This window comes from Rhinopithecus roxellana, chromosome 4, assembly GCF_007565055.1.
Source record: "Rhinopithecus roxellana isolate Shanxi Qingling chromosome 4, ASM756505v1, whole genome shotgun sequence".
Classification (NCBI taxonomy): Eukaryota; Metazoa; Chordata; class Mammalia; order Primates; family Cercopithecidae; genus Rhinopithecus; species Rhinopithecus roxellana.
In genome coordinates this window covers 145,816,613-145,841,703 of record NC_044552.1, presented here as the reverse complement: position 1 = coordinate 145,841,703, position 25,091 = coordinate 145,816,613, and the positions used below count along the sequence as shown (strand labels likewise).

Below are 25,091 nucleotides of genomic sequence, written 5' to 3'. Positions count from 1 at the left end.
CCGTACCACAGACTGGGTGGCTGCAACAACAGAAATGTATTTCCTCACTATTCTGGAGGCTGAGGTCTAAGATCAAGGTGTCAGCAGGGTTAGTTTCTGCTCAGAGCCTCTCTCTTTAACTTGTAGATGGTTGCCTTCCCTCTGTGTCCTCATACAGTCCATCTTCTGTGCACACACACACGTCTGTGCTCAAATGTTCTCCTCTTATAATAACCCCACAGGAGTAGAGCCCATCCACATGACCTCATTTTACCTTAATTTTACTTTATTAAAGGTCCTGTATTCAAATATGGTCCCATGTTGAGGTACTGGGAGTTAAGATTTTAACATATGAGTTTTGAGGGACACAATTCAGCCCATAGCAATGTCCTTTTTTTGTTTTTGTTTGTTTTGTTTTTGTTTTTTTTTTTTTTTTGAGACGGAGTTGTGCTCTGTCACCCAGGCTGGAGTGCAGTGGTGCAGTCTTGGCTCACTGCAACCTCCGCCTCCCAGATTCAAGCAATTCTTCTGCCTCAGCCTCCCAGGTAGCGGAGACTACAGGTATGCACCACTCCACCCGGCTAATTTTTGTATTTTTAGTAGAGACAGGGTTTCACCATGTTGACCAGGCTGGTCTCGAACTCCTGACCTCAGGTGATCCACCTGCCTCGGCCTCCCAAAGTGCTGGGATTACAGACATGAGCCACCGTGCCCAGCCCCTTTTTTCTATATTTTTTGAATAGGCCATTTAAGGATTTCAAGCCATGTCCCTAAAACCAGTATACAAACCAGGATTTATTAGCAATGTCCCATAAGCACACTGCATCCATTGTGTTTTGTCTGATTTTTCAGTTTCATTTCTTAACTGATTAAGGCCTCTTCCCCACTCACCTCAACAGTGCCATGTTCAGTGGATACGACTTGAGTAAGAGGAGGCGTTGAAGGTGATTTTCAGCAATGTAAATTAACCATTGTGACTAGGCAGTACTCTTAGGAAGTAAAGCATAGGCTGTTGAGTATATGGGGTAAACTTAGAAAATGGAATATGTGTTTGTGACTAGCCTGGGCAATGTGGTGAAACCCATCTATACGAAGAATAGAAAAAATTATGTGGGTGTGGTGGTGTGCACCTCTAGTCCCAGCTACCCAAGAGACCAAGATGGGAGGATCACCTGAACCCAGGAGATCAAGCCTGTGGTGATCCGTGATCATGCCACTGCACTCCAGCCTGGGCGACAGACAGAGTGAGACCCTGTCTTAAAGAAAAAGAAGGAAGAAGGGAAAGAAGGAAGGGAGAGAAGGAGGGAAGGAAGGAAGGAAATAAGGAAGGAAGGAAGGAAGGAAGGAAGGAAGGAAGGAAGGAAGGAAAGAAGGAAGCAAGGAAGCTAGGGGACAGGGAGCGAGGAGGGAGGAAAAGAGGAAGAGAGGTAGGAAAGGAAGGAGGAAGAAGAAGGAGGAAGAAGGAAAAAAGGAAGGAAGGGAGGGAACGGAGAGGAAAGAAGAAAAGGAAATAAATAACGAAAGAAATGGAATATGTGACATTATGTTTCTGCCGTTGTGTAAGGAATCAATACCAGTAACTTGTGATTGGAGCACCAAATTGATTAATGTTCAGGAAAAAAAACCCAAAACTACTTATCAAGATCCTAATCCCAGTGTGGTCAGTAACTAATGTGGCCACCTGACTGGTTTTATAATCTTCTTTGAGGGTCCTGAATGTGAAGCACTGTATTTGGAAAAATGTTTTGTTCTCAAATGTCACTACGTATATTGTCTTCCTTTTCTCTGTTTGGTTTTGCTGGCTCTGTATGCTTTCATTGTCTTAGATGTGTTTGAAATCCACAGGGTGACATGTCTCTTTGCAAAGAGCTGCTAAAATAAGAAAGAAAATGAATAAGCATGTTAAAGAAAGATGGTGTTTAAACACCTGTCAAAGTAAAGCCAGAACAAGAATGTTCTTGCCAGAAAATGCAGCAGCCCCATTGAGACAGGTTGGTAATTTGAAGATGATTCATTACGACTAACTGCATTTGTATTCTAGCCCATATGCATTGTAAACCACCTAGCAGGCTTCCAATGATGTCTTCCTATCAATTTGTAAATCTCACAGGAAACTCTTAACTGGTGCAGTCAGTTTTGGTGGACTGCTTATCTTGTCACAAGACATGAAGATAATGCTTCCAAAGCACACCCACCTCCTGTAGGTTCCAAATTCCTTATTTTATTGAAAAAGGTCCCTCAAGCTGGTTAAGCACTCTAATAAGAATTGGGTGCATCAGAATCTAGTGACCCTAGGTCCTTTTGTAAAATGATTAAAAACTCTCCCTAAACCTCAGAAATTATTTAATTTTATAGGCATCTCTTGGACCAGGAATTGCCTTGAGATGGCGAGATACAAGCATTCTACAAAGACTGCAAATAAGACTCACTTCTCTTAGGCCGTTACCCGAATCCAGATTATGATGGATTGGGCATGGGCGTCAGGGCGTGCAGAAGTTCTTAGCCAAACCTCTACACCCTTTAGTTGTGACTCTGTCATTGTAGACTTTTAAGGCATCTTGCAGATTAGAATATGCTGAGTACTCAATTGGAGGAGGTTAAAAGTCATAGAATATTGGTGGTCTTCCAAGTTGAGAACAGTTCACTTGGATCCAAGACCCTGTTTCAGATTCAACATTCAATACCCTAAGGCATAAAAATGGCGTCTTATTGTAGACAGTGGAAATAACTGATAAGGATTTAATTAATAGTTGCTTGTGGTTTTGCAGTGGCAGTCCAAGTTTATTTTCATTGCTGGGTACTGCAGTTCTAGAGGCAAAGAGAATGAGTGTAAGGTTCCTGCTAGATCTTGAAAAGGGAAGGGCAGAATAAACAAAGGGCCCTTTGATAATGATTTCTTAGCTAGTCCAGTGGATAACATGAGTCTCATCATCGAGAATCCTCCGGGACTTTGTCATCTACGTTGAATTTATAGGTGGTCTTTACTTAAAATATCTGAAGTTAATGGAATCATGAAACGGATCTTTCTTTTCTCTTTAGATTGTGACATTAGGCATATTTGGAAACAACAGTAAAATGCAACTTCCTGTGTTTAGCAGCCTTAGCAACACATCTTATATGGTGCAGGGTTTTTAAAAACCAAAAGGAACAACAACTTGTATCTGACTAAATAATGCCTAATTACTTTCACCTTGATTTACTAAGTGTTGTATTAATCAAGTAAGCAACTGGGCTTTTCAATAAAATAGTTTTATGTTTGTTGGTTTGGTTTTTAAAATTTATTTTTTGCAGGTGCAAGCATAAAAATAAAAAAAAATTCAGCAATTTCCCAGCTGGTAGGAAATAGAGCCAAGTCTTAGCTCCTCTCTCATTCTTGTATATGATGTCAACCTTCTTGCTTAGTTTCTTTCCTTAATCCAGGGCATTTCTGCTATAGAGTAGTGGGGATTTCCCTCGAGTCTTAGTTGGTTTTAGCAGCTCCCAGCAATTGTCTTGAGACCAACGGAGAATGCAGGTATCTGTTTTGGGTGAGTATACAGGAACTTATTTCAGGGGGCATTTTTGCTTTCCTGGAGACCTCTAGAAGACCAGGAAAATATTTTTCCAAGAAATTTTGCTGCCCCAATTGCTCCAAATCATAAATAACCCACTCTCTATTTTTACTCCCCACAAAACCTCTTATCAGCCTTTTTCCACTTGGTTACATGTATTATCTCTATTAACACTAGCCACAACCCAAATCGTGAATTGTATTACCCCATTCTACAGATGAGGGACTCTGAAAGGTTGAATTACAGACCTAAGGTTACCAACTAGAATGGGGAGGAACAGATTATTACATTCAAATCTTTCTGGCACCGAAAGCCCATGTTTTTCCTTTGCAGTACTCACAGGTACGTGTTTATATTTAAAATGGCTGTTTCCTATTTTTTATGCATACGCGAAGTTGTATCAGCGTGACAAATAGCTAAAGAATTAAACAAAACAAACTATTTTCTTCTCTGGAAGCTTTAGTGTGGAAATACCTAAGTGTCAGCCGTCTTTCCATTTGCTTTTGCTTCCCTTAGGGTACTGGTCTAACCGGAGATATTTGCTTCACAGTGGAAAGGTGAGATAGGAGAAGTGGTGTGTTCTGTTTAAATTGGAATAAAAACTTGTTGCTGGCTGCTAGTCTTAAAGAATGATTCCTCGTCATTGAACATGTTACATTGTAGAGTCAGATGTTTGCCATGACAACAATGGGCTATTATGCAAGGTAGTTCTACCTTGTAGCTCCGATATATTTAGTTAATTGAAAGCCTAAAATATTGCCACATAACTAAACATCTGTCATAATGCTATATTATCAAATAATTTAATTTCAGATTAAAATGGTATTATAGTTTTCTATATTGTTCCACTGTTTTCTAAGAGATTCAGGTTCTTGTGTGTGATGCCTAAAGAGAATGGAAAAAACAAAAGCAGTTTGGATGTAGTGCCAATTTTGTTAGATAATTTATTTTCTCTTTTCTTTGCCATGGAACAAAATTGCCTTTCTGACTTCCCCAATTAGGAGAAAAAAGGTTAAGTTTGAAGAAAAATCTGAGATGAGAAAGAAGGAAATGTTAACAAAGAGCGTGCTCTTGAAGAAATTAATTTTCACCACTCATCGCTGGGTGAAAATAGAAACTTCTTAAAAGACAATTTCACATATAAATTATTCCAGCTGTTTTTCAATTATTTGTCTTTGATGAATTGTCTTTCAATTACCTTGTAAAGAGCAATTAAGTGTTTGCTTACCTGAAAACTGTTTCAGCAATGTCTGTACCATTCTTATGAGTGTTAATCATCCTTCCTGCTGGCTCTGATATTTTCCCAGTTTCAAACATTAGTGTTTGTTATATTATCTTTCAAAATATTTGGAATTCTACAGGAAGGCACTGTTGGAAACAGTTTCCTCTGTGAAAAATCTAAAGACCTGCTAAAATAAATCATAGCCTAGGCCTTGTAAATTATTGCCCCACATTTTCCCATGACTTACTCTTTTTGTAAATATTTTTAGGGACCTTTTTGTGGCCTAAGTACAGTATAGGGACACCACCAGGAATAAAATCAACTTGCTCCCTGTCCTCATGGGACTGCTAATCTAGTGGTGAGAATTATTATCTTTCCTTGCTTCTCAGACAGGTAGTCTTTTTTTTAAACTACTCATTTAATAACAACAACAATTAAAAATCATTTTTACAGTTTCTGAAAACATTGGTGAATTACAATTGACTACTTCTGAGGTTCTGTTATGGGCTTTTTCCCATCATTCTAGAACATATTCAATATTTCTTCAGACCAGTGTTGAAAATCTAAATAAAAATTATATTAGAAAAAGATTTTGGAATAAGCTGGTTTTTGATGGTGCCCTAATTAGATTCAGAGGCTTTCTGTATGTGTTTTATCCAAATCCTGCTGGTGCAACTCATTCTCTGGAATGCTTGTTTAACACACCTGTCATTTTAAAGAAAGAAACCAAAATAGAACATCTCGCAAGTGGGGCATCCTCAATAACTATGTTAGAAACAATATAAAATCAACACTAAAGGCATCATTTTTATAAAATTGTTTTTTTAAAAAGCAATTAGTGGAATTGTTTCTCTCAAGAGAATTAGGTATACAAACCAAGGAATGTTAATCCTTTGCTTTTCAGTGGCTTTTAAATGGTTTCCTGTTCAATTCGAATAGGATATTTCTACCTTTTAGGCAATGCTATGAAACTAGACTAAACCTCTGTAGCCCTCAAACAATTCTACCCTGAATTTTAACTCATAATTTGGAGGCCATTTTGTGCTATGTCTGCCATGGAAACTAATGCTACAGTGCCACTGTGTGAGCCCTGGGGTCCCCCACATTTCCTACTCACTACACAGTGCAGGTCTACATTTGGGTAAATGTTTGTTTGACTAATGACAGCCTCTCTCATAGCCTGCAAGCCTCCTAAGGGCAGAGATCTGATCTGTTTTTGCTTACCGTTGTAGCCCTTCCTCTATAATAGCTGCTCAGTAAATTGTGAATGAATGTCTCCATTCCACAGTGAGCACACTTTGCTACGGCCTCATTATTTTTTGCAGATGTCACCTTTCTCCTCTCCCTTGGATTGTCTGAACCCTGGGTCTCCTTGGCAACACTGTTGCCCTGGTAATTCTCTTTAACGGAGGCTCTGTTGTCGTTTACCTCTCCTATCACAGGGAGCGTTGACATTGCATCAACTCCCCAGTGCTATTTCTTGCTCTTTTTGTGTCTGGTCTTGTGCATGCCCTCATTTGAAGTAGGTGCCATCTGCTGAGTTTTCCTTCACGTTTCTTTGGTGCTGTCATCTCCTGACTTCCTGGTCATTTCCTCATATTCACTGGATGAAGTTCAGACTCTCCCACTCCACCCCAAATCTTGCTATGACCTGAAGGAATTCAGTCCCCATGCAGTCCCCATGTGGCTGGTCTGACATCCTGGCTGGTGCAACTCTGCAGCACTTCTTCTTTCTTGCGTCTTCAACACCCCAACACCCAGGGCTCCTTTTCCTCAGCCCATGAACCTGCTCGAGTGTCCTTCACACTTTATGAATTTAAAACACACAGCAAACAAAACCTTTTTCTTTACTTGTTCATTCTCAATGCTAAAGAATTTTGAGGTTCTTTATTGTGCAAAACACTCCTGCTCCTAAATGTCATCATTCTCTAGGAGTTTACCCCTGGTCCTCAACAGCTGCTTTTGTTTGGAAGACTCCACCAAATAACTTCAACTCCAGCTTCTTGCTTGAGTGCCAGTAATGCATTTCTGACTGTCCGTTGGACATCTTCCCTTGAATGTTCTGCCAACACCTGAAGTTCATGGTGCCTGAACACAAGCTAAAGGTCTCTCCTCCAAATTTTCTCTCTTCTTGACATCCCGCCATACCCTTGTAGAGGTTCAGGCCATGGAGTTCTTCGACTTCTCCAGGCAGTTCCTCAGACTCCTCTCTTCTTTCTCCTCAATGTCCCTTAGATCATCCATCATTTCCAGTCCCTTTTCGCTCCTTCTCTCCAAGTTCAGATGGCTGGGTTGCTGCAGTCATCTCAACTGAGCTATAAGGACATAAATCTGGGAGCCTTGGGGACTCCGTATGACTAATTGACATAAATTCTTCTCCATGGGATCTATCTCCCACCATACTGTTTTCCACAGTATATGCCTGCAGGTTTCACATCTGCCTTGGGAAAGTTGTCCAGGATGCTACATGTGGCCACGGTCTCTCCACAGATACCAGCCTTGGGGACTTTGTATGACTGCCAGGAGGCTCTTGGACATAGAGAGTACATTAGTCACATTATATATATATGTATATTCTCTGGGCTTTTATTTATCCACCAGCCTTTTGACTTAAAGATATTGGTCTAGATTTAATGTGTTATTTTAATAACATTTCTGTTACATTCATCCTCTGTGGGAATTTTTTCATAATTTTGTTTGAAACAAAATTTAGCCCCTTACTTAAAAACTGTGATATTTCAGCCAGGTGCGGTGGTTCACGCCTGTAAAACAAACACTTTGGGAGGCTGAGGCGGGCGGATCACTTGAGCTTAGGAGTTTGAGACTGGCCTGACCAACACGCTGAAACCCTGTCTCTACTAAAAATACAAAAATTAGCAAGGAGTGGTGGCATGCACCTATAATCCCAGCTACTTGGGAGGCTGAGGCAGGAGAATCACTTGAACCTGGAAACCGGAGGTTGCAGTGAGCTGAGATCTCGCCACTGCACTCCAACCTGGGTGACAGAACAAGACTCCATTGGTTGGAGGCAGTGGGGAGGGGGGACAAGAGGAGAAGTGTGGTATTCCAGCAGATTTTATTTTATAATTTATATATAAGGTCTGCCAGCTTCTCCCCTAAAGGTCTGTCCCCATGCACATTCCCAACATGAACAGGGTGATCATTATCCTAACATGGATGAAGTGAAATTTTCTCACTTGGCAGATTGTCTGTTGGGGGCATATCAGCTTTTTCTTCCTTTTCACAAACACAGCACACACTCTACACACCATGACCTGCTCCACTCCACACTCTGGGATTTGTTGTATATGACTAACATCTACGGAGAACAAGATAGGTTGTTGGTTGATTCCTGTCACGTTTTTCCTCTCTGTAGCAAACATCTGGCTATTCCTAAGCAGTCATCCTATCTGTTCATAGAGACAACCCTTTCCTTGTAGCCATAACGGTGGCATTCAAAATGTCAAATGCTTTTATTTACATTAAAATTGATTTTTCATTAGCAAAGTGGCCCTTTGCCTACTCAATCAGCATTTCTGTAAACCCCAAATAAGAGTGACTTTATTTAATCTGTTAAATATCCTGTAGCAAGTCTAGGGGATATTGTTCATGTCAGTGAATCAGGATGTCATGCAGCTGCACAAACATACTCGTTCAACAGGCCTGTTGGCCACAAGTTTAAACTCTGGAATTCTCTGTCAGTGCTTGTAGGCAGATGGAAGTCTTTAGTAGCTTTTCCCTCTGGGAGTTTAAAAATAATGTCTGCCTCTGTTAAAAAAACAAGTTTAAAAATTGATAGTATCAAACTTCCAAAATTAATATTATGATAAATAAGGATTCTGTACAATCAAATTACTTTAGTCAATATAAGATATAGAGTACACTCTGCATGCCACCAGCGTGAAATTAACTGTGATGACACTGGGCATTGTTTTAGACAGCAAAACAGTACCTGCCCTAACTCCTTGGATTAGCCCAATAAGTTGTTAGGAGTTGAATTGAGTTACTACTCTGATTTGTTTTTTTCTAAAGACCACCAGAGAGGGCACAAAAGAACCAGCGAGTAGGCAAGGGTAGGAGCAAAACTGCAAATTTATTTTGGTCACCTAGCTTCACGGAAGTAGGTGGGTAGGGAGAGGTCTGTCGGCCTCCGGCAAAGAAGGCCGACAGAGTCCCCCGGTGGGGCTCTGGGGTGGGGAGGGCGGGTGTTCCTGATACAGTCCCGACATCCCGACAGGAGTGGGGCTGGGAAGTCCGTGCCGGACGCTGGCCCAGAGCGGCTTTTCTAGGAGTGGGAGGGCAATAGGCGGGGCACGGGCGTGTCCGGGGGGCTTTCCGCAGGTGCGACCAGGTAAATCTTGGTCTCTTCGAATTGACATCACCTGGCGCATGCCCGGTTGGTCTGCACCTTCCCGGCGCCGGCTGCATTTTCCAGCGCGGGGAAAAGTTGGTGAAGAAGAACCCGGAAGTGCACCATCTTGCCTCCGTTCGTCCAAACATACTCATTAGGATTTATCTCTTTCCTTCTCTTAAAATAGAAATCCACTCCCACCCACTACCCTCCACCCCATTTTTGTACAGGGAATACTTGGGAGGTAAACCACCTGAGTTTAAATCCTGCTTACCAGCTGTGGGATCTTGCTAGTTGATTGGTCTCTCTCAGCCTCAACTTCGTCATCTATAAAATGGGAATACTAATAGCAATTACTTCGCAGGGTTGTAGTAATGATGAAAGAGGCAGTATTTATAAGGCACTGAGAACTGGTCCTTTTTTTAGCTTAATAAAATATCAAGTACTAGAATAGGTCTTAATGTGACCTACCAGACTGATAAACTCAGCACAAAGCAATATGAAGTCAGAATTTTTAAAGTTGGAAAGGAGCCTAGAGATCATTTAACCTAGTCTCCTAATTTCAGCCATGAAAAATTGGGGTCCTTGTTAAAGGTCACAGGGCTGATTAAGTGGCTGAGTTAGAACTAGGACTCCAGCTCTCTTCTTGGCTTACAGTTCACCATCCCATTTGGGTGGTCAAAACCCAGAACAATAACATAGATTTATTGCTTGTCCTGATTGTGCAATGTCTTCTTTGCTTTTTTTTTTTTTTGAGACAGGAATGCAGTGGCATAATCTTGGCTCACTGCAACCTCCTCCTCCCAGGTTCAAGTGATCCTCCTGCCTCAGCCTCCCGAGTAGCTGGGACTACAGGTGCACACCACCACACTTAGCTAATTTTTTGTATTTTTAGTAGAGATGGGGTTTCACCATGTTGGCCAGGATGGTCTCGATGGTCTCGATCTCTTGACCTCGTGATCCACCCGCCTCATCCTCCCAAAGTGCTGGGATTACAGGCATGAGCCACGGTGCCAGCCTGCTTTTTTGTTTTTTTACAAATAGTCTTACTGCTATTTTAGAGCTACTAGGAGTGTTGCTGGTTCACCATGAATTTAGCTATCATATGCCAATGGAGATAGCCTGGTAGAGTGGGAAATAAGCCTGGATCAGGAATCAGGTGACCTAGACTCTTATCTCTGTCACTAGTTAACAATTTGGGAACCCAGATAGCCTTCCTGGCTCCCAGTTTCCTTATATATAGGGCTTTAATATATAGCATTATATGAAAGTACTAAACATGATTGTTGTCCCATGGTGGATAACACTGTAGCCCAGTGCTTTTATAAATTACATTGCTCAGAACTGAGTGCTCTAATATGCATTGTAAGAATAGATATACACCTTTTTTTTTTTTTTTTTTTTTTTTTTTTTTTTTTTTTTACAGAAAATAAACTACATCTCTACCTTTAATCTTGCTTCGGTGAAATTCTAGTTTATCATGGCTTTGGGGCAACATCAAAAGATGGTAGAGAAGTAGATTAGCTTTCCCAGAAACGAAGTAAGGGAAGAAAGTTCCACAGATGAATTTCACAGACATTCAGTGAAAGAAATACAAAAGATTATATTGTGTGATTCCACTAAGTTAAAGTTCAAGAACAGGTAAAACAGGCCAGGCACAGCGGCTCACACCTGTAATCCCAGCACTTTGGGAGGCCCAGGCAGGTGGATCGCTTGAATCCAGGAGTTTGAGACCAGCCTGGGCAACCTGTCTCTACAAAAAATTACAAAACAAAAAAAAGGAACAGGTAATACAAATCAATGCTGCTGGAAGTCAAAATAGTGGTTATCTGGGGGAATAGAGGTGAGAGGGTTGCTATTGATTTGGAAGAAGCATAAGGAGGCTTTCTGGGGCTTTGAAATGATTGATGTTTTGGTCTGAATGGGATTGTAAGTGCAATGTCATTTACGTTCTGACTGTATGCCTCAAAAAAATCTTTTTGGAAAATCTCCATAGTATTAATTTTAATGACAGTGGGAACTACTGATCTTATCCCAACTCCCTTTAGATAAGTTTGTAGCTTCTTTCAAGTGATGGGGGAAAGGAAATTGACAAATTGGGAGGCAAGTATGAATAGCAGCGTTATGAGCAGTCTTCCTCCAGGGCTACTAAAATCCTTTCAATACACTCTAATATGGTAATGTTTTCACATTCTATTCTTTTTCTTTAAATTTAATTTCTTGCTTACATTCTGTTCTTTTACTCTTGGGGATTTAAAAAGATGATGGCTAAATAATTTTTTAAAATACTTTAGCCATGATTATTACCTTAATGATGATTATTTTTAAAGGAATCATCAGCTGATGAAAAGCAATTTTCTTCTGAGCCAAGATCTTTTCTAATTCTAAAATTCTATTATTTTCAGATTTTTAAGTGAGGGAATACGTTTATATATAGAAAGTTCAAAAATCTAAAATTTTTAGATTATTTAGATATTTGGATAGTTCCTTTAAAAATTTTTACATTTAACCCTTTCACATGTTCAGGGACATGACTATAAATTTGTTTTAATTTTTTCCCATAAATATGTGTCATATGTCTCTGATGAACATAGTACTGATAATGAGAAAATTTTTCTTGGCATTACTTTAAAAGGTCAGCCAGCCTTGATTTGTTCACTTCATGATAAAGTCCATCATGGGTGTGTGTGTGTGTGTGTGTGTGGTGGAGGGATGTTTGGAATCTCTTCTCTCTGTGTGGTTACACAGTGACTGTGGATGAATACCTCCTGATGCGTGCTGGAGATGGCCCCATTGTCTACCATTTTGCAAGATGTTGAATACTACTTACCTTACCTGGATCCATTATGTGCTAAAAAATGTTGAAACAGCAATTTAAATGTTCTCTTACTTATAGAATACTGGGAATGGAAGTATTAGTAAAGGGAGAATTTTGGAGAGAAAGATGGTCAAGTCTGAAGCATTTTACTTTCTAAAACTCCTTTCAGCTGAAATCTTGACTGTCGGTAAAGGACAGTAGGCACTGAGGCCCCTTCAAGCCAACTTCCTCACTCCTAAGAAAAAATCTTGATCCTCATTTACCTCCATGATAGCGAAAGCCACATTTTAAAATACAAACTTGATTTTAGAATAGTTTTAGATTTGCAGAAAAGTTGAGAAAATGATACAGAGAGATCTTATATCAGCATGATACATTTGTTACAACCCAGGAACAAACACCGATATTATTCCTGTTAACTAAACTCCACAGTTTATTAGGATTTCAGTAGTTTTCCCCTAATGTTGTCTTTTTTTGTTCCAGGATGCATTCAGGATGCCATGTTACATGTAGCAATGGTGTCTCCTTAGGCTCCTCTGGTCTGACAGTTTCTCAGACCTTCCTTGTTTTGAATGACCTTGACAGTTTTGTTTTGGTTTTTGTCTTTTAGATGGTGTCTCTCTCTGTTGCCCAGGTTGGAGTGCAGTGGCGCAATCTCAGCTCACTGCAACCTCTGCATCCTGGGTTCAAGCGATTCTCCTGCCTCAGCCTCCCCAGTAGCTGGGACTACATGCACGCACCACCATGCCTGGATAATTTTTTGTATCTTTAGTAGAGCTGGGGTTTCACCATGTTAGCCAGGATGGTCTCAGTCTCCTGACCTTGTGATCTGCCTGCCTCAGCCTACCAAATTGCTGGGATTACAGGCGTGAGCCACCGCACCCAGACTTGTTTTGTTTTTGAGATGAGTCTCGCTTTGTAGCCCAGGCTGGAGTAAAGTGGCACGATCTCGGCTCACGGCAGCCTCCACTTGCTGGGTTCAGGCTTTTCTCCTGCCTCAGCCTCACAAGTGCCTGCTACCAAGCCTGGCTAATTTTTGTATTTTTAGTAGAGGTGGAGTTTCACCATGTTGCCCAGGCTGGTCTCGAACTCCTGACCTCGCGTGATCTGCCCACCTCAGCCTCCCAAAGTGCTGGGATTACAGGCATGAGCCACCATGCCTGGCCAGACCTTGAAAGTTTTGAGATGTACTGCTCAGGTATTTTAGAAATGTTTCTCAATTTAGTTTTGCCTGATGTTTTCCTTGTAGTTACTATAGCATTGTGGGTTTTGAAGTACCATTCTCCTTATATCATATCAAGAGTACATACTGTCAGCACAACTTATCACTGACGATGTGAACCTCGATCCCTGGCTAAGGTCCTGTTTGTCAGCATCTTCACCATAAAGCCACTCCTTTCTCCTCTCTTTCCATACTGTACTCTTTGGAAGGAAGTCACTATGGATAGCCCACATTTAAGCAGTCAGGAGTTAAGCTCCACTTTCTTGAGAGAGGGTTATGTATATAAATTATATGGAATTCTGTAAGGATTTTTCTCTTCTCCAACATTCATTTATTCATTCAATATTTATCTATATGAGTATAGATTTGTGGATGTTTATTTTATACTTTGGGTTATAATCTAATACTATATTTTTTCTTTGTTGCTGAGATTATTCCACCTTTGGCCTTTGGAAACGTTTGAGTGGACTCCTGTGTCCCTTTAACCTACCCCCTCCCATCGGTTTGCTTTTTGAGCACTTTCTGGGAGTACAAGATGTTGCAGGGCTCATCTCAGTGTTTTCCATGCCCCAGCTCTAGAAGCAGCCTTTTCTGTAAGGAGTTGGTGTCTGTCTCTTGGAGAATGCTATTAGAAACCAAGATCTACGTGCTGGACGTGCTCTTTGCTACTGGGGAGTTATTACTTCTAGGCCTTCTGAGAGGACAGAGCTAGCAAATACATGTGTGTAAGTAAACCCATGCATATATACATGTCTATAATTCATTTACTTATCTATCTGTCTACCTGGCCAAGCATGGGTTCATGCAGATGTCTCCAACTCTAATCAGGGCTGCATGGATCATTCTAGCTTTACTCTCTCGCTTATCTGTAACCTCCCTCTCCAGTCGCTTATCTGTAACCTCTCTCTCCAGTAGTGAGAAACCTGGCTTCCACCATCTGCCATTCTTGTACTTCCTTGTTTGATCTCAATATACATGTTCAGCAGTTTCAGAATTTTTAACCTGCACCCTGTGTGATGCCACACATTTTGATTCTTCTGTTCATTTTCTCTTCTTCTCCACTTGCCATTTATTTTACCCTTAAAAGGAAGAGATTTGACCCAACCCACTGTAAACTCTGATTAGCAAGAGAGTAAGAAACTCCTTTAGATAAAAGAAGGCAAGGATAGCCACTTGGCTGCCTTAGAAACCGTGATCCAAGCTCATCTGTGATGGCTTATACCATCAGTTCACCCTAACCAACAGTGGGTTGCTTCTGTGCCCAGATGTTGTACATTTGCCCTTGTTTAATGATAGCAATATATCTTAAGTTATTGAGACTTGAGAGAGAGAAAGAGACCTCATGTAAATGTAGGCAATAAAGTTAAATCTTCCCTAAGCACTCTTCTGATTTTTCTTTACCATATGTTCTGTGGCTTTTAAAGGGGAAAGTGACAAAATTATAATAGAAATATGAAAACTGTAATAGAAATAAAAATATACACAGATAATCTTAATATTGTAAAAACATAACAAAGCACAAAAAATAACAAAGCCTGGAAACCATATTTTAAGTAAATAAAGTTTGATATGCTTAGTTTTTTTTTTTTTTTTAACTTTCTTAACGCATACACAGCAGAGTGTTATCAAAGCATTATTTACCACACACGATTTCTCCTAGTTATTTTTGCTATGATTGGGCTTCAAAAATGCATTCTCATCGACCTTCAGATATTTAAGGATATTTGGAGAAAAGTTGAGACCATGTTTTTTACCACCTACTTTTTTTCTGCAGGGCGGCTGTCAGTTTGTACAAAATTAGTACCAGGAGTTCTTTTACGGAGATTCTTTTCTAAGTGGTCTTTCAGCTACAACATTTGTGAGTCAGAATACTATGCCACATCTGTCTCAGTTTCTCAGTGCCTGAAATAATTATGTGTGGGGAAAAATTGATATCAAAAATATCATAACCATTAAATAGTATAAACATACAATGAACTCTATTAAGTAGATTCAATTTTTCTAAGAATCCCTATCATTTATTTATCAAATCTCAAAGGGAAGACTATTCAAACCTACAATTTATTTCATATGTATATTAGTCTGTTCTCGCACTGCTGTAAAGAAATACTAGAGACTGGGTAATTTATGTAGAAAAGAGGTTTAATTGGCTCATAGTTCTGCAGGCTAACTTCTGCTTAGCTTCTGGAAAAGTCTCAGGAAACTTACAATCATGGCACCTAGTGAAGGGGAAGCAGGCATGTCTTATATGGCTGGAGCAGGAGGAAGAGAGAGAGAGGTGCTACACACTTTTAAACAACTGGAATTCATGTGATCTCACCCACTATACAGTATCAAGAGGGGATGGTGCTAAACAATTCATGACCATGATCCCTACCTCCCACCAGGCTCCACCTCCAACACTGAGGATTACAATTTGACATGAGATTTGGGTGGGGAGTCATATCTAAACCCTATCAATATGGTAATTATCTAGCCTCGTTTATTTTTGGCTTATATGGTCACATGTGTGCTGGGACTGCCTAATTGATACATTTCTGTTTAAATAAAAAATAAAACCTGTATGTATTTTCTGATTTCTTAGCAATTGGTGGTGCAGGGAAATTCTGTTAGGTGTGGGCTTGTTTCAGTGGGAAGATATACTGAGCTGTGTCATTTAAAGTGTCTACATTTGATTAGCTAATGACTGTATTTCAAAATATGCTGTGTTTTAAAATGTAGAACTCAAGTGTGAAAAGGTAAGTTCTGATGAATGACAAGTTACTCTTAGTAACATAAAAGTGGACCAAAATTAACAATGAAAACAATCAGGAAATTGTACCTTTCATCTGGGATTTACCTGGCAATTTGTTTTTATCTGCATATAAATGCAAAATTCACCAGACTTATTGTGAAAGAATTTATGGAAAGTTTCAAATAGATTTTAATGGAAAACTGATCCACAAGCAAAATTATAGAAATATCAATAGCAATGCCAGTGTCCTGGGTATCTAAAGAAGAGAGTTAATATTCTTCCCCTGCTACTCAAAGGCGGATGACAGTGGTCCTCACATTCATGATTTAAGAGAAGTACAATGGCACATTGGCCAACTGTGCCAACATATGGTTTCTAATTGCAAGTGTGGTTTATGATAGGGGAAAAATAGGCTGTTCTTAATTGCTTCAGAGGGAAAGTAGAATTTTTATGGAGCATCAGGGAACTGGATATGTGGGTTGGGAGAGAAAGGTCCCACTATATTGTAAGAAAATGAAAACTAGACATGTAACCACAGAGATGAATTTGACTTGGAAACTTTTGTTTTCTATGCTCATAATAATCAGCCCTTTTGTATTTTACAATGTTTAAGTTGTTCAACGTTAAGCCCTTACATGAGAGTTCAGCGGAAAGTCTTCATGAAGAAGTAAAACCATACTCTCAGTTCCCCTCTGGGTTTGCACTTTGGTTCAAGGAGGGAAGTTGGACAGGAGTAGAATTGAAGTAATAAACATTTTGCTCCTTTACTCTGAATTAGCTTCAAAATTAGTCTGTCTCCTGTATCTCTATCTGTTGTACTATGGCTGAAAGTAGGGTTAGGAACCACTTTCAGAAGAATCAGTCAGCATAGGACTTGAATCTCCAATTTTCCCTAGCAATGCACAGTGTCTGCCCATCTCTGCCCAGATAGTACCTGAAATTACAGTAGACTTCACTAGTGGGAGGAATAGGAGTTATTCCTATTTGTTTCGAAGGAGAACTCATAAGGATTTAGGAATTGATGTCTATTGATTGTCTTTTTTCACTCAGTTTGAGATTTTCCTGGTTCTTAGTGTGTCAAGTGATTTTCGATGGAAACTAGGACATTTTTGTATTATGTTATGTGACTCTAGATCTTGTTTGAAACCTTCTGTTTTAATTGGCGTTGTCTGACACCTCTATAGCAGGGGAAGCAGTGGGTGCCACCTTGTCACCCCTACCGGAGGTAAAAATCCCAGTTCACCACTTGTCCTCTGTTGACACATTATGTATGTGTGTAGGGTGTCCTTGTTAGTGTTGGGCACAGGTAGAATTTCCAGATCCCCATGTGGTCTCCCTTGATACCACAGTTGGAGTGGTCTTGTTCCCAGTGTGCAATGATTTGACCACCTGTGTTTTGGAGGAGGGGAGAGATACCCAGTTATTGCTGGGAAGGGATGGATGTCAGGGCTTCCTACATGGTCTCCACTGACACTGTGGAAGATGCTTCATTATCAGCCGCCAGGCATAAAGGTGTTAGTTTCCTGCTTGGTCTTCTCTGACACCACACTAGTGGGGATATTAGGGCTCCTTTTCAGAGCCTCATGAGGGTGGAAATCTAGTAACTCCATTCAGCCTTTGCTAGCATGCATGGTCACAGGTTCTTCTATGGTGCTCGGCTGTAGTAGAGCAGTTATTGTCTAAAAGTTTTCTTATTTTGCTATTCTGCCCCTTTCCGGGTTATGTGGCCAGAGAGTGAAGATGCTTGTGGTCTGTGCCCATTGGTGTTTCTGGGTTGCTGGCTTCCATGCTTGTTGGCCTTTAGAGGTTTCTGACTTCTTCAGCTACGAGTCTGGGATATTTGAGGCAAAAAGAAAACCCAGGAATCTCACCACTTTGTTGTTTCTTGGGTTCTGAGGTCCCAAGCTTGTCTACCTTCTCTTGGCCTTACAGAATTTTCTTACATTTATATGTAACATCCATGTTTTTTTTTTTTTTTTTTTTTTTTTTTTTTAAAGTTGTATTTAGCTAAAGGAATAAGAAAAAGTAAGTTTGGGCTGGGTGTGGTGGCTCACGCCTGTAATCCCAGCACTTTGGGAGGCTGAGATGGGTGGATCACTTGAGGTCAGGAGTTCGAGACCAGCCTGACCAATATGGTGAAACACCGTTTCTACTAAAAATACAAAAATTAGCTGGGCATGGTGGCATGCACCTGTAGTCAGTCTCAGCTGCTCGGGAGGCTGAGGCAGGAGAATTGCTTGAACCCGGGAGGCGGTGGTTGCAGTGAACTGAGATCGCGCCACTGCACTCCAGCTTGGGCAACAGAGCAAGACTCTGTCTCAAAAAGAAAAAGTAAGTCTGTTTTATCTTCTTGGAAGCAGAAGTCCTTGCTGTTCAATTTTTGTTTTTATTTGCCTTGCTATTGCCAATATTATATTAAGAAAGTTTTAAAAATACAGAGAAGATAAAAGAATTGGTATCATGCCCCATATACATATCTACCAGCTGGATTCAACACTTAACATTTTGCTCTATTTTACTTTATTGCACTTTTATCCATCTGCCTATTCCATCTATCTATCCATTTATTATTTTTGATGGACATCAGTACATTTCACCTGTAAACACTTCAGCATACATGTCATTAATTAGACTTCACTGTCTGTTTATGGTTTTTTAAAGGTAAATTTTACATAAAGTGATATACAAGAAATTGTAAATTCCATTTAATGAGTTTTGGGTCATCCAACCATTGCTGAGATAATTTCCATCACCCCTATACGTTCCCTCAAGTTTCTTCTCAGGTAATTTCTGCCTCCAAGAAGAAACTACTATTTTGATTTTTCCTTTTTTTTTTTTTTTTTTTGGCCATAATTTCAAGTGCTATTTTATTGATAGAATAATATTATAGTTCATCCATTCTGGCCTGCTTCCAGTTCTTTGCCATTAAAATTTGATAGTTGGTGTAACATAAGTCATTGCTATCTTCCATCAGCCTAGAACACAGTGCAAGCAACGCAACTTAAGATTTTGTGCATTTCTTCTGATAAATAAAATAGTGAAGACATACAAAAACATGTTTTTATCACACACAGTACCCAAATTTTCCACATATTTCTTGTGGTTAGTGTGGTTATCAGTTTCTTTGAACCTCAAAACCTTTTTTGTAATAGAAGCAAAAGATAGTTTTAGCATTGTAAAAATAGAGTTTAGCTTCCTGGCACCAAATTTTATTTTGTGAAAGAGAAACCATGATTTTAACTACACCATAACTGTAATATTCATTACTGAGCATGTCAAACTAGTCTCTGGAGGAACATCCTATTTCAGAAATACTTAGAATACTCTATTCCTGTACAAAATATTGATGGGGTTGTTGCAGACGGATTTAGCTGTGTTGCACAGACACGCATTTGGCCCCATCTATAGTGTCAGTCTCTTGTTTCTAGTCTGTTTCCCCAGAATGATTTTCTAAGTTGGCTGTAATTTCTGATTGACTGGTTTACTGATTGATATGAGGGAAGTCCTACCAGCTGTGAAATGGGACAAGTAAACTGTATGTGAGATTCCAATTAGAGTGGATGTGCTTACCGTTAACAGCCCAGGAACCAATCGATGATGTTGTTTTATTACAACCTTTTTTACAACCTTTCTCTGTCTATATCTTTCTTTATACAGTTGATGGACTGGACAAAGCTTCTGTAGCAAACTCAGATGGCCCCACAGCAGGTTCCCAAACACCTCCCTTCAAGAGAAAGGGGAAACTATCCACCATTGGTAAAATCTTTAAGCCTTGGAAATGGAGGAAAAAGAAGACCAGCGACAAATTTAGAGAAACCTCAGCAGGTATGAGTATCATAACTTGTTAGAAGATGGGATAAATCGTAAAATGTTTCAAAAGGTAGAAAATTATGTATTACAGTGTGTTTTTTCCCGGAAAAAATTTAATCCATATTTGAAATGAATTCTTTATTTTATGGATGAAACGACTTAAGAGTTCTGATTTGCCTTCTTTTTGTACTGACCTTAGCTTTCTAATATATTCTTATTTAAAAATATATATTTGTAAATTTATATAAAAAATGGATGGGTGAGGCAAGGGAGTGAAATAGTAGAAAATGATAAGTGGAAATGCTATTCATCAACATTGTGATGGCAGGTATCCATTTATATACACATGATGTTACATATATATTTAACTAGTTAGACTGTACTATTTATATTAATATATAAATATTTAACTAGTAGACTATACTACTATACATGTAACATTATTTAACTAGTAGTACAGTCTTGTTCGTTAATGAAAACTTTTTTAAAAATGTCTTTTTTGATGTATTTATTCTTTAGGAAAGATTTAAGTGGCTATATGAAAGAAAAATTTTGTTATATTTGATTTTAGATTTCTATCATATCCTTAGCACAAATAAATGGTCTCTGTCTTAAGAGAGTAGAGGCATAACCCTATTGGTGTGAAAATGTTTGGTTGTTAATTTAGTTTGTAGATTTGTTTTTTTTTTTTTTTTTTTTTTTTTTTTTTGAGACGGAGTCTGGCTCTGTCTCCCAGGCTGGAGTGCAGTGGCTGGATCTCAGTTCACTGCAAGCTCCGCCTCCCGGGTTTACGCCATTCTCCTGCCTCAGCCTCCGGAGTAGCTGGGACTACAGGCGCCCTCCACCTCGCCCGGCTAGTTTTTTGTATTTTTAGTAGAGACGGGGTTTCACCGTGTTAGCCAGGATGGTCTCGATCTCCTGACCTCGTGATCCGCCCGTCTCAGCCTCCCAAAGTGCTGGGATTACAGGCTTGAGCCACCGCGCCCAGCTAGATTTGTTAAACCTTAAGGAGTTACATTGCTTAGTGCCTTTCATATCGACTCGTGGACGAAGTTGGCTTTAAATCTCAGGCCAGAATTCACCCCAGTTTAAACAAGTGCCAGTGTCAGTGTACTGTGTCTGTTATAGAAAAGTGTTTAGTAAGTTCAACGTTCCCCATGCTTACTGTCCAGGGCAATGCCTTCATCAGAATTCCTCGTTGTACCACAGTCTAATATTGTTAGTGGATGTACAGGGACACAGAGCATATCTTATCGGTCTGTACTAAGATAAGACCTAGGGTTTTGTTCTAGAGCTGTGAAATGAAATTAAAAATACTACACACGATGCAAGGATATGGAATAGGAGCATCAAAGGTCCCCAAGGAAAATTGTTTTGGATGCATTTGCAGCTATATAGTTTGTTTGAGCATTTTATATTTAACAAGAAATAATGATAAGCTACCTGGAATTTTCTTCAAAATAATCCTGGAGGAGGGTGAGGTAGGTAAGCTTAAGATAAAGGAAGACTGGCAATGGGTTGTTTGAGCTGGGCAGTGGGTCCATGGTGGTTATTATTCTCATTTCTCTGCTTATAGATATTGGAAAATTTCTGTAATAAAAAGATAGAGAAAGAAGAGAAAGTTGGCTTAGGGGAAAATAATGCTGGTTTGGTTATTGGGTGCTCTTCAGTACCTAAGTGGCTTTCTGGGTTAGGAGGTGGTGAGAGGTGAGGGACAGGGTGCTGTGCTGTGTGAGGACACCTGGCTGGGCGACTTTGAACAGGGGAGATCAGCCTCAGTTTTCTCGCCTGCACAATCAGGAAGTTGAATGTGCTGAACTCGGAGGTGCTTCAGTTCCAGATTCTGTTGTTGGTCCCCAGAGACACTTACACCTTTGACTCCTTCCAGTCCCTGGCTGGGCATCTTGTTCTCCTCTGTTTTTTGGTCATGGAAGGAACCTCACTGGCCTTCTTCAAGTGCCTCCCTCCCACATGTGCTTAAGCATTGGGAGAATCTGGCTCTTCACGTTACCAAGACTACCCAAGATGGGAGCAGGGCTCCAGATGTAAGGTACGAAAACGAACATAAGTTACAAAACGGTGTATCATATGTTAGTTTTTTTTTTTCACATTGGAGAAAGATGTCATATCTAGAGGAAAACAGATATATTCAGTTGGTACAAAAGTAATTGTGATTTTTGCCATTACTTTTAGTGGCAAAAAACTGCAATGACTTCTGCACAAAACTAGTATTTGGATATAACCAAGAGAAAGTTATTTTCTTCTTTAAAAAATTATCTCAAGCAGTGGAATTGAGCTGTTTGGATATGATCAGGGCCGTTGGCTATCTGATAATCAATGAAGTACACCTTAGGCAAGACCCACCATATCTTGAGGTAAAAAAGAAAGTTAATTTCTTCCAAGAAAAGTAAGTCTTCTATGTTTGTCCTTCTCTTAAACTCCTGGGTTGGTATTCACGTGGATATGAACCTTATTGTGTTCTGCTGCACAGTGATAAATACCGTTTTTCCTAGAATGGGTTTCTGTTGTAGGAATTCTTAATTGGTAGTAGACAGGATGGAACACTAATTTATTAATGCATTGTAATAACATGTTTACTGTTGTGACTGGAGGTAAGAAGTGTCCCATTCGTAGCCTGTCTTGGTGGTCCTTGAGTCAGTTGTATTTTGGAATGTTCATTCTATGTCCGAAGGACATCATGCCCTATAAGGCAGGCTGGGCTTACGCCCCAGCTTCCAGTTCTTTAGCCTTGTGTTAAAGCAGAAATTTTCCAATATCTTCGACTCTGATTTAGGCTGTTCAGTGTCTGGCTCTTAGATTCTAGGACAGGAGAACAGGCCTCTTTTCCATCTACTTCCCCCAGATACCCCTCTTCATTGCTTTTCTTCTCCTGCATGAGAGGTCCCAGCTAAGCTCTAGGTTCTTCTATCCCTTCCCTATATTTAGAACTCAAAATGGCACTTACACCTTTTTTTCCCCCTACATAATCATTTTTTCCCATTTTGATTTGATTTTATTTGATTTGGTGAGAGGTGAGGATATAAACATCCTTCCTTTGGATTTTTATATATGCTTATATCTCCCCAAAGGTAAGAGGACAAACGCCCTGTCTAAATAAACACAGTTGTTCCTCTAACTTCTCATAGTGTATTACCATCAAGACCAAACTTACTAAAAATCTAACCTGTCTCTGCTGCCTCTACTTTCTCCCTACGTTCTCATTCCTTTTCCCACTGCAATCTGTCTCTGTGTTCTGTATTCACCAAGGTTACTCCAAGTCTCCTAACCATTAAATTTAGTGTCATTCTCTTATTTTCATTCATTTCAACCTCTACAACATTTGCTGTCACTGAATAATCAGTCCTGCCTTAATTTCCAAAATACCTCTTCCTTAACTTACAAAAGCTATCATTATCTTGCTTGTCTTTCACTTCTCTTTCTCTCTTTTGCCTTTTCTCTTCATCTTCTCATCTCCCCTAACCCTCTGAGGGAAGGTTGCTATGTGCCTTAGCCCTTCTGTTGCTTTGAATGTGCCCTTCTTTCCCATACCTACATCCCTCAAACTGGCCCAGGCTCCAGCCAATGCCCATGCACATCTACCCAAGCATCTGATGGGTAGCACTACCTGAGAACAACATGTTAACTCAGAATCCATTCATACAGTCTATATGTATTTCCATGGAAAACATGCTAGTTGCCAGGCACTGTTCTGGAAGCCTGGTATTCTGCAGCCAATAAGCAAGTGAGGTTCCTGCCCTCATGGAGCTTTCATTCTAGACAGGTGAGGTACTAATAAATGCTATGATAGACACAGGGAGTGAAGGAAGAGGGAGTGGAAAAGTACTATGTATAAATGCATTCCAACCAAAACAGATTCCCTGTCAACCCCAGCAATCCTTATTACTGTAGACATGGCTTCCTTTGGCATCCAGACTTTGAACCATGGAGTTCTTTGACTCTTCCTGCTCTCACCATCTTCTACATTCTATCAGTTCCTAAAACGTTTGATTTATTTTCTCCTCATGCAAAGCCTTTAACATCAGCCTATCCTGTCAATTCCTGTTGTCTAGTCCTATCACCTAATGTCTCAATTAGTGCAACATAGCCTTTTTGCTATGCTTATTTGCAGCTAGCTATAGAAATCTGTAGGCCACTAGAGAAGACAGGGAGAGGCAGGGTTCTGGCAGCAAGCCTACCTACGAGGGGAACCTGACCTAGCTGGTGAGGCTGACAGAGGAGGTTTGGGATGTCACAGGCTGTCAGGAACCCGAGTGATCAAGATAATAACCTTATAAGTATCAAGCCAGGCAAATAGAGTGATGAGTATTTCACCACAAAATGGCACAGGTTCCAACAGGTAGGGTAAATCTCAGAGCATCCAGGTGAGCGATATTAGAAGATTCAGGCAGGCCTCAATAAACCAGGGTGTTCTTTTCTCAGGTAGGAGTATTTAGGTGGGGCAGATGGTGTCTGATGTGGGAATCAGAAAGACTTGAACAGGGCCCTAATCACCCAGGCTGGCATGCAGTAGTGCTATCACAGCTCACTGCAGCCTCAATCTCGCGGCTTCAAGCAATCCTCCCGCCTCAGCCTTCCAAGCAGCTGGGACCACAGGCACACGCCACGATGCCCAGCTAATTTTTGTACTTTTGTACTGTACTTTTAATAGAGATGGGGTTTCGCCATGTTGCCCGGGCTGGTCTCAAACTCCCGGGCTCAAGCAATCTGCCCACCTCAGCTTCCCAAAGTGCTGAGAGTGCAGGCATGAGCCACCACGCTCAGCCTACGGCCCAATCTTTTTTTAAAGAACAAGGAAATAGAGCTGATAACTAGGACAGGAACTTACCAAAGGACTCAGGACAGAAACTTGCTATATAAAGTGGAACACAGGGAATGGATTTAGAGGAGGAGTCCCTAAGATCCTAAGCCTGTGGTGCTGGAGTTACTGTTGCTGGAAATGACATAGCCCAAGAGCTGGGTGAGCAGGGAGATGAGGGCTCCCTCTGGTCAGCAGCAGTAGCCCAACATGTGTGGATCTGGGGACATAGGTGGGCAGATCACCCATCTCCCCTCTTACTCCCCCAGATCCTCTTGGATATCACCATCAGGAAACATTCCTCAGATGGGACTTTGCTCCTGTCACTTCTTGCTCAAAAAGTGTGACTGGGTCCACATTGCTTTTTCAGTGAAATCCAGGCTCCTCAGCTCTTCTCAGTTTAACCCAAACTGACCTTTTCTTTTCAAGTTGTCCATAGCCCTTGGACTTCAGTCATGCTGGGTCACTGGCTCAGCATGCCCCAAGCCTTCTTGGTCCCCTGGCTTTTCTTCTTGCTCTTTCCTGTTCCTCTGAGCACCTCCTTCCTCCAGCTATACCTATTGAAATGCTACCAGTCATTCAAGGGTC

The 25,091-nt window shown here is 40.4% G+C and overlaps 1 protein-coding gene across 6 annotated transcripts in view; it reads left to right on the top strand.

The window, feature by feature from the left end:
* The window catches only part of PHACTR2 (phosphatase and actin regulator 2), a 294,737-nt gene that overhangs the window by 152,913 nt on the left and 116,733 nt on the right, over positions 1–25,091 (top strand). For all 6 annotated transcript variants that reach the window (XM_030928874.1, XM_030928875.1, XM_030928872.1 and 3 more), the window contains exon 2: positions 19,535–19,702. In XM_030928874.1, coding sequence (XP_030784734.1) covers positions 19,535–19,702 — 168 coding nt within the window. The remainder of the gene's footprint in view (positions 1–19,534; positions 19,703–25,091) is intronic.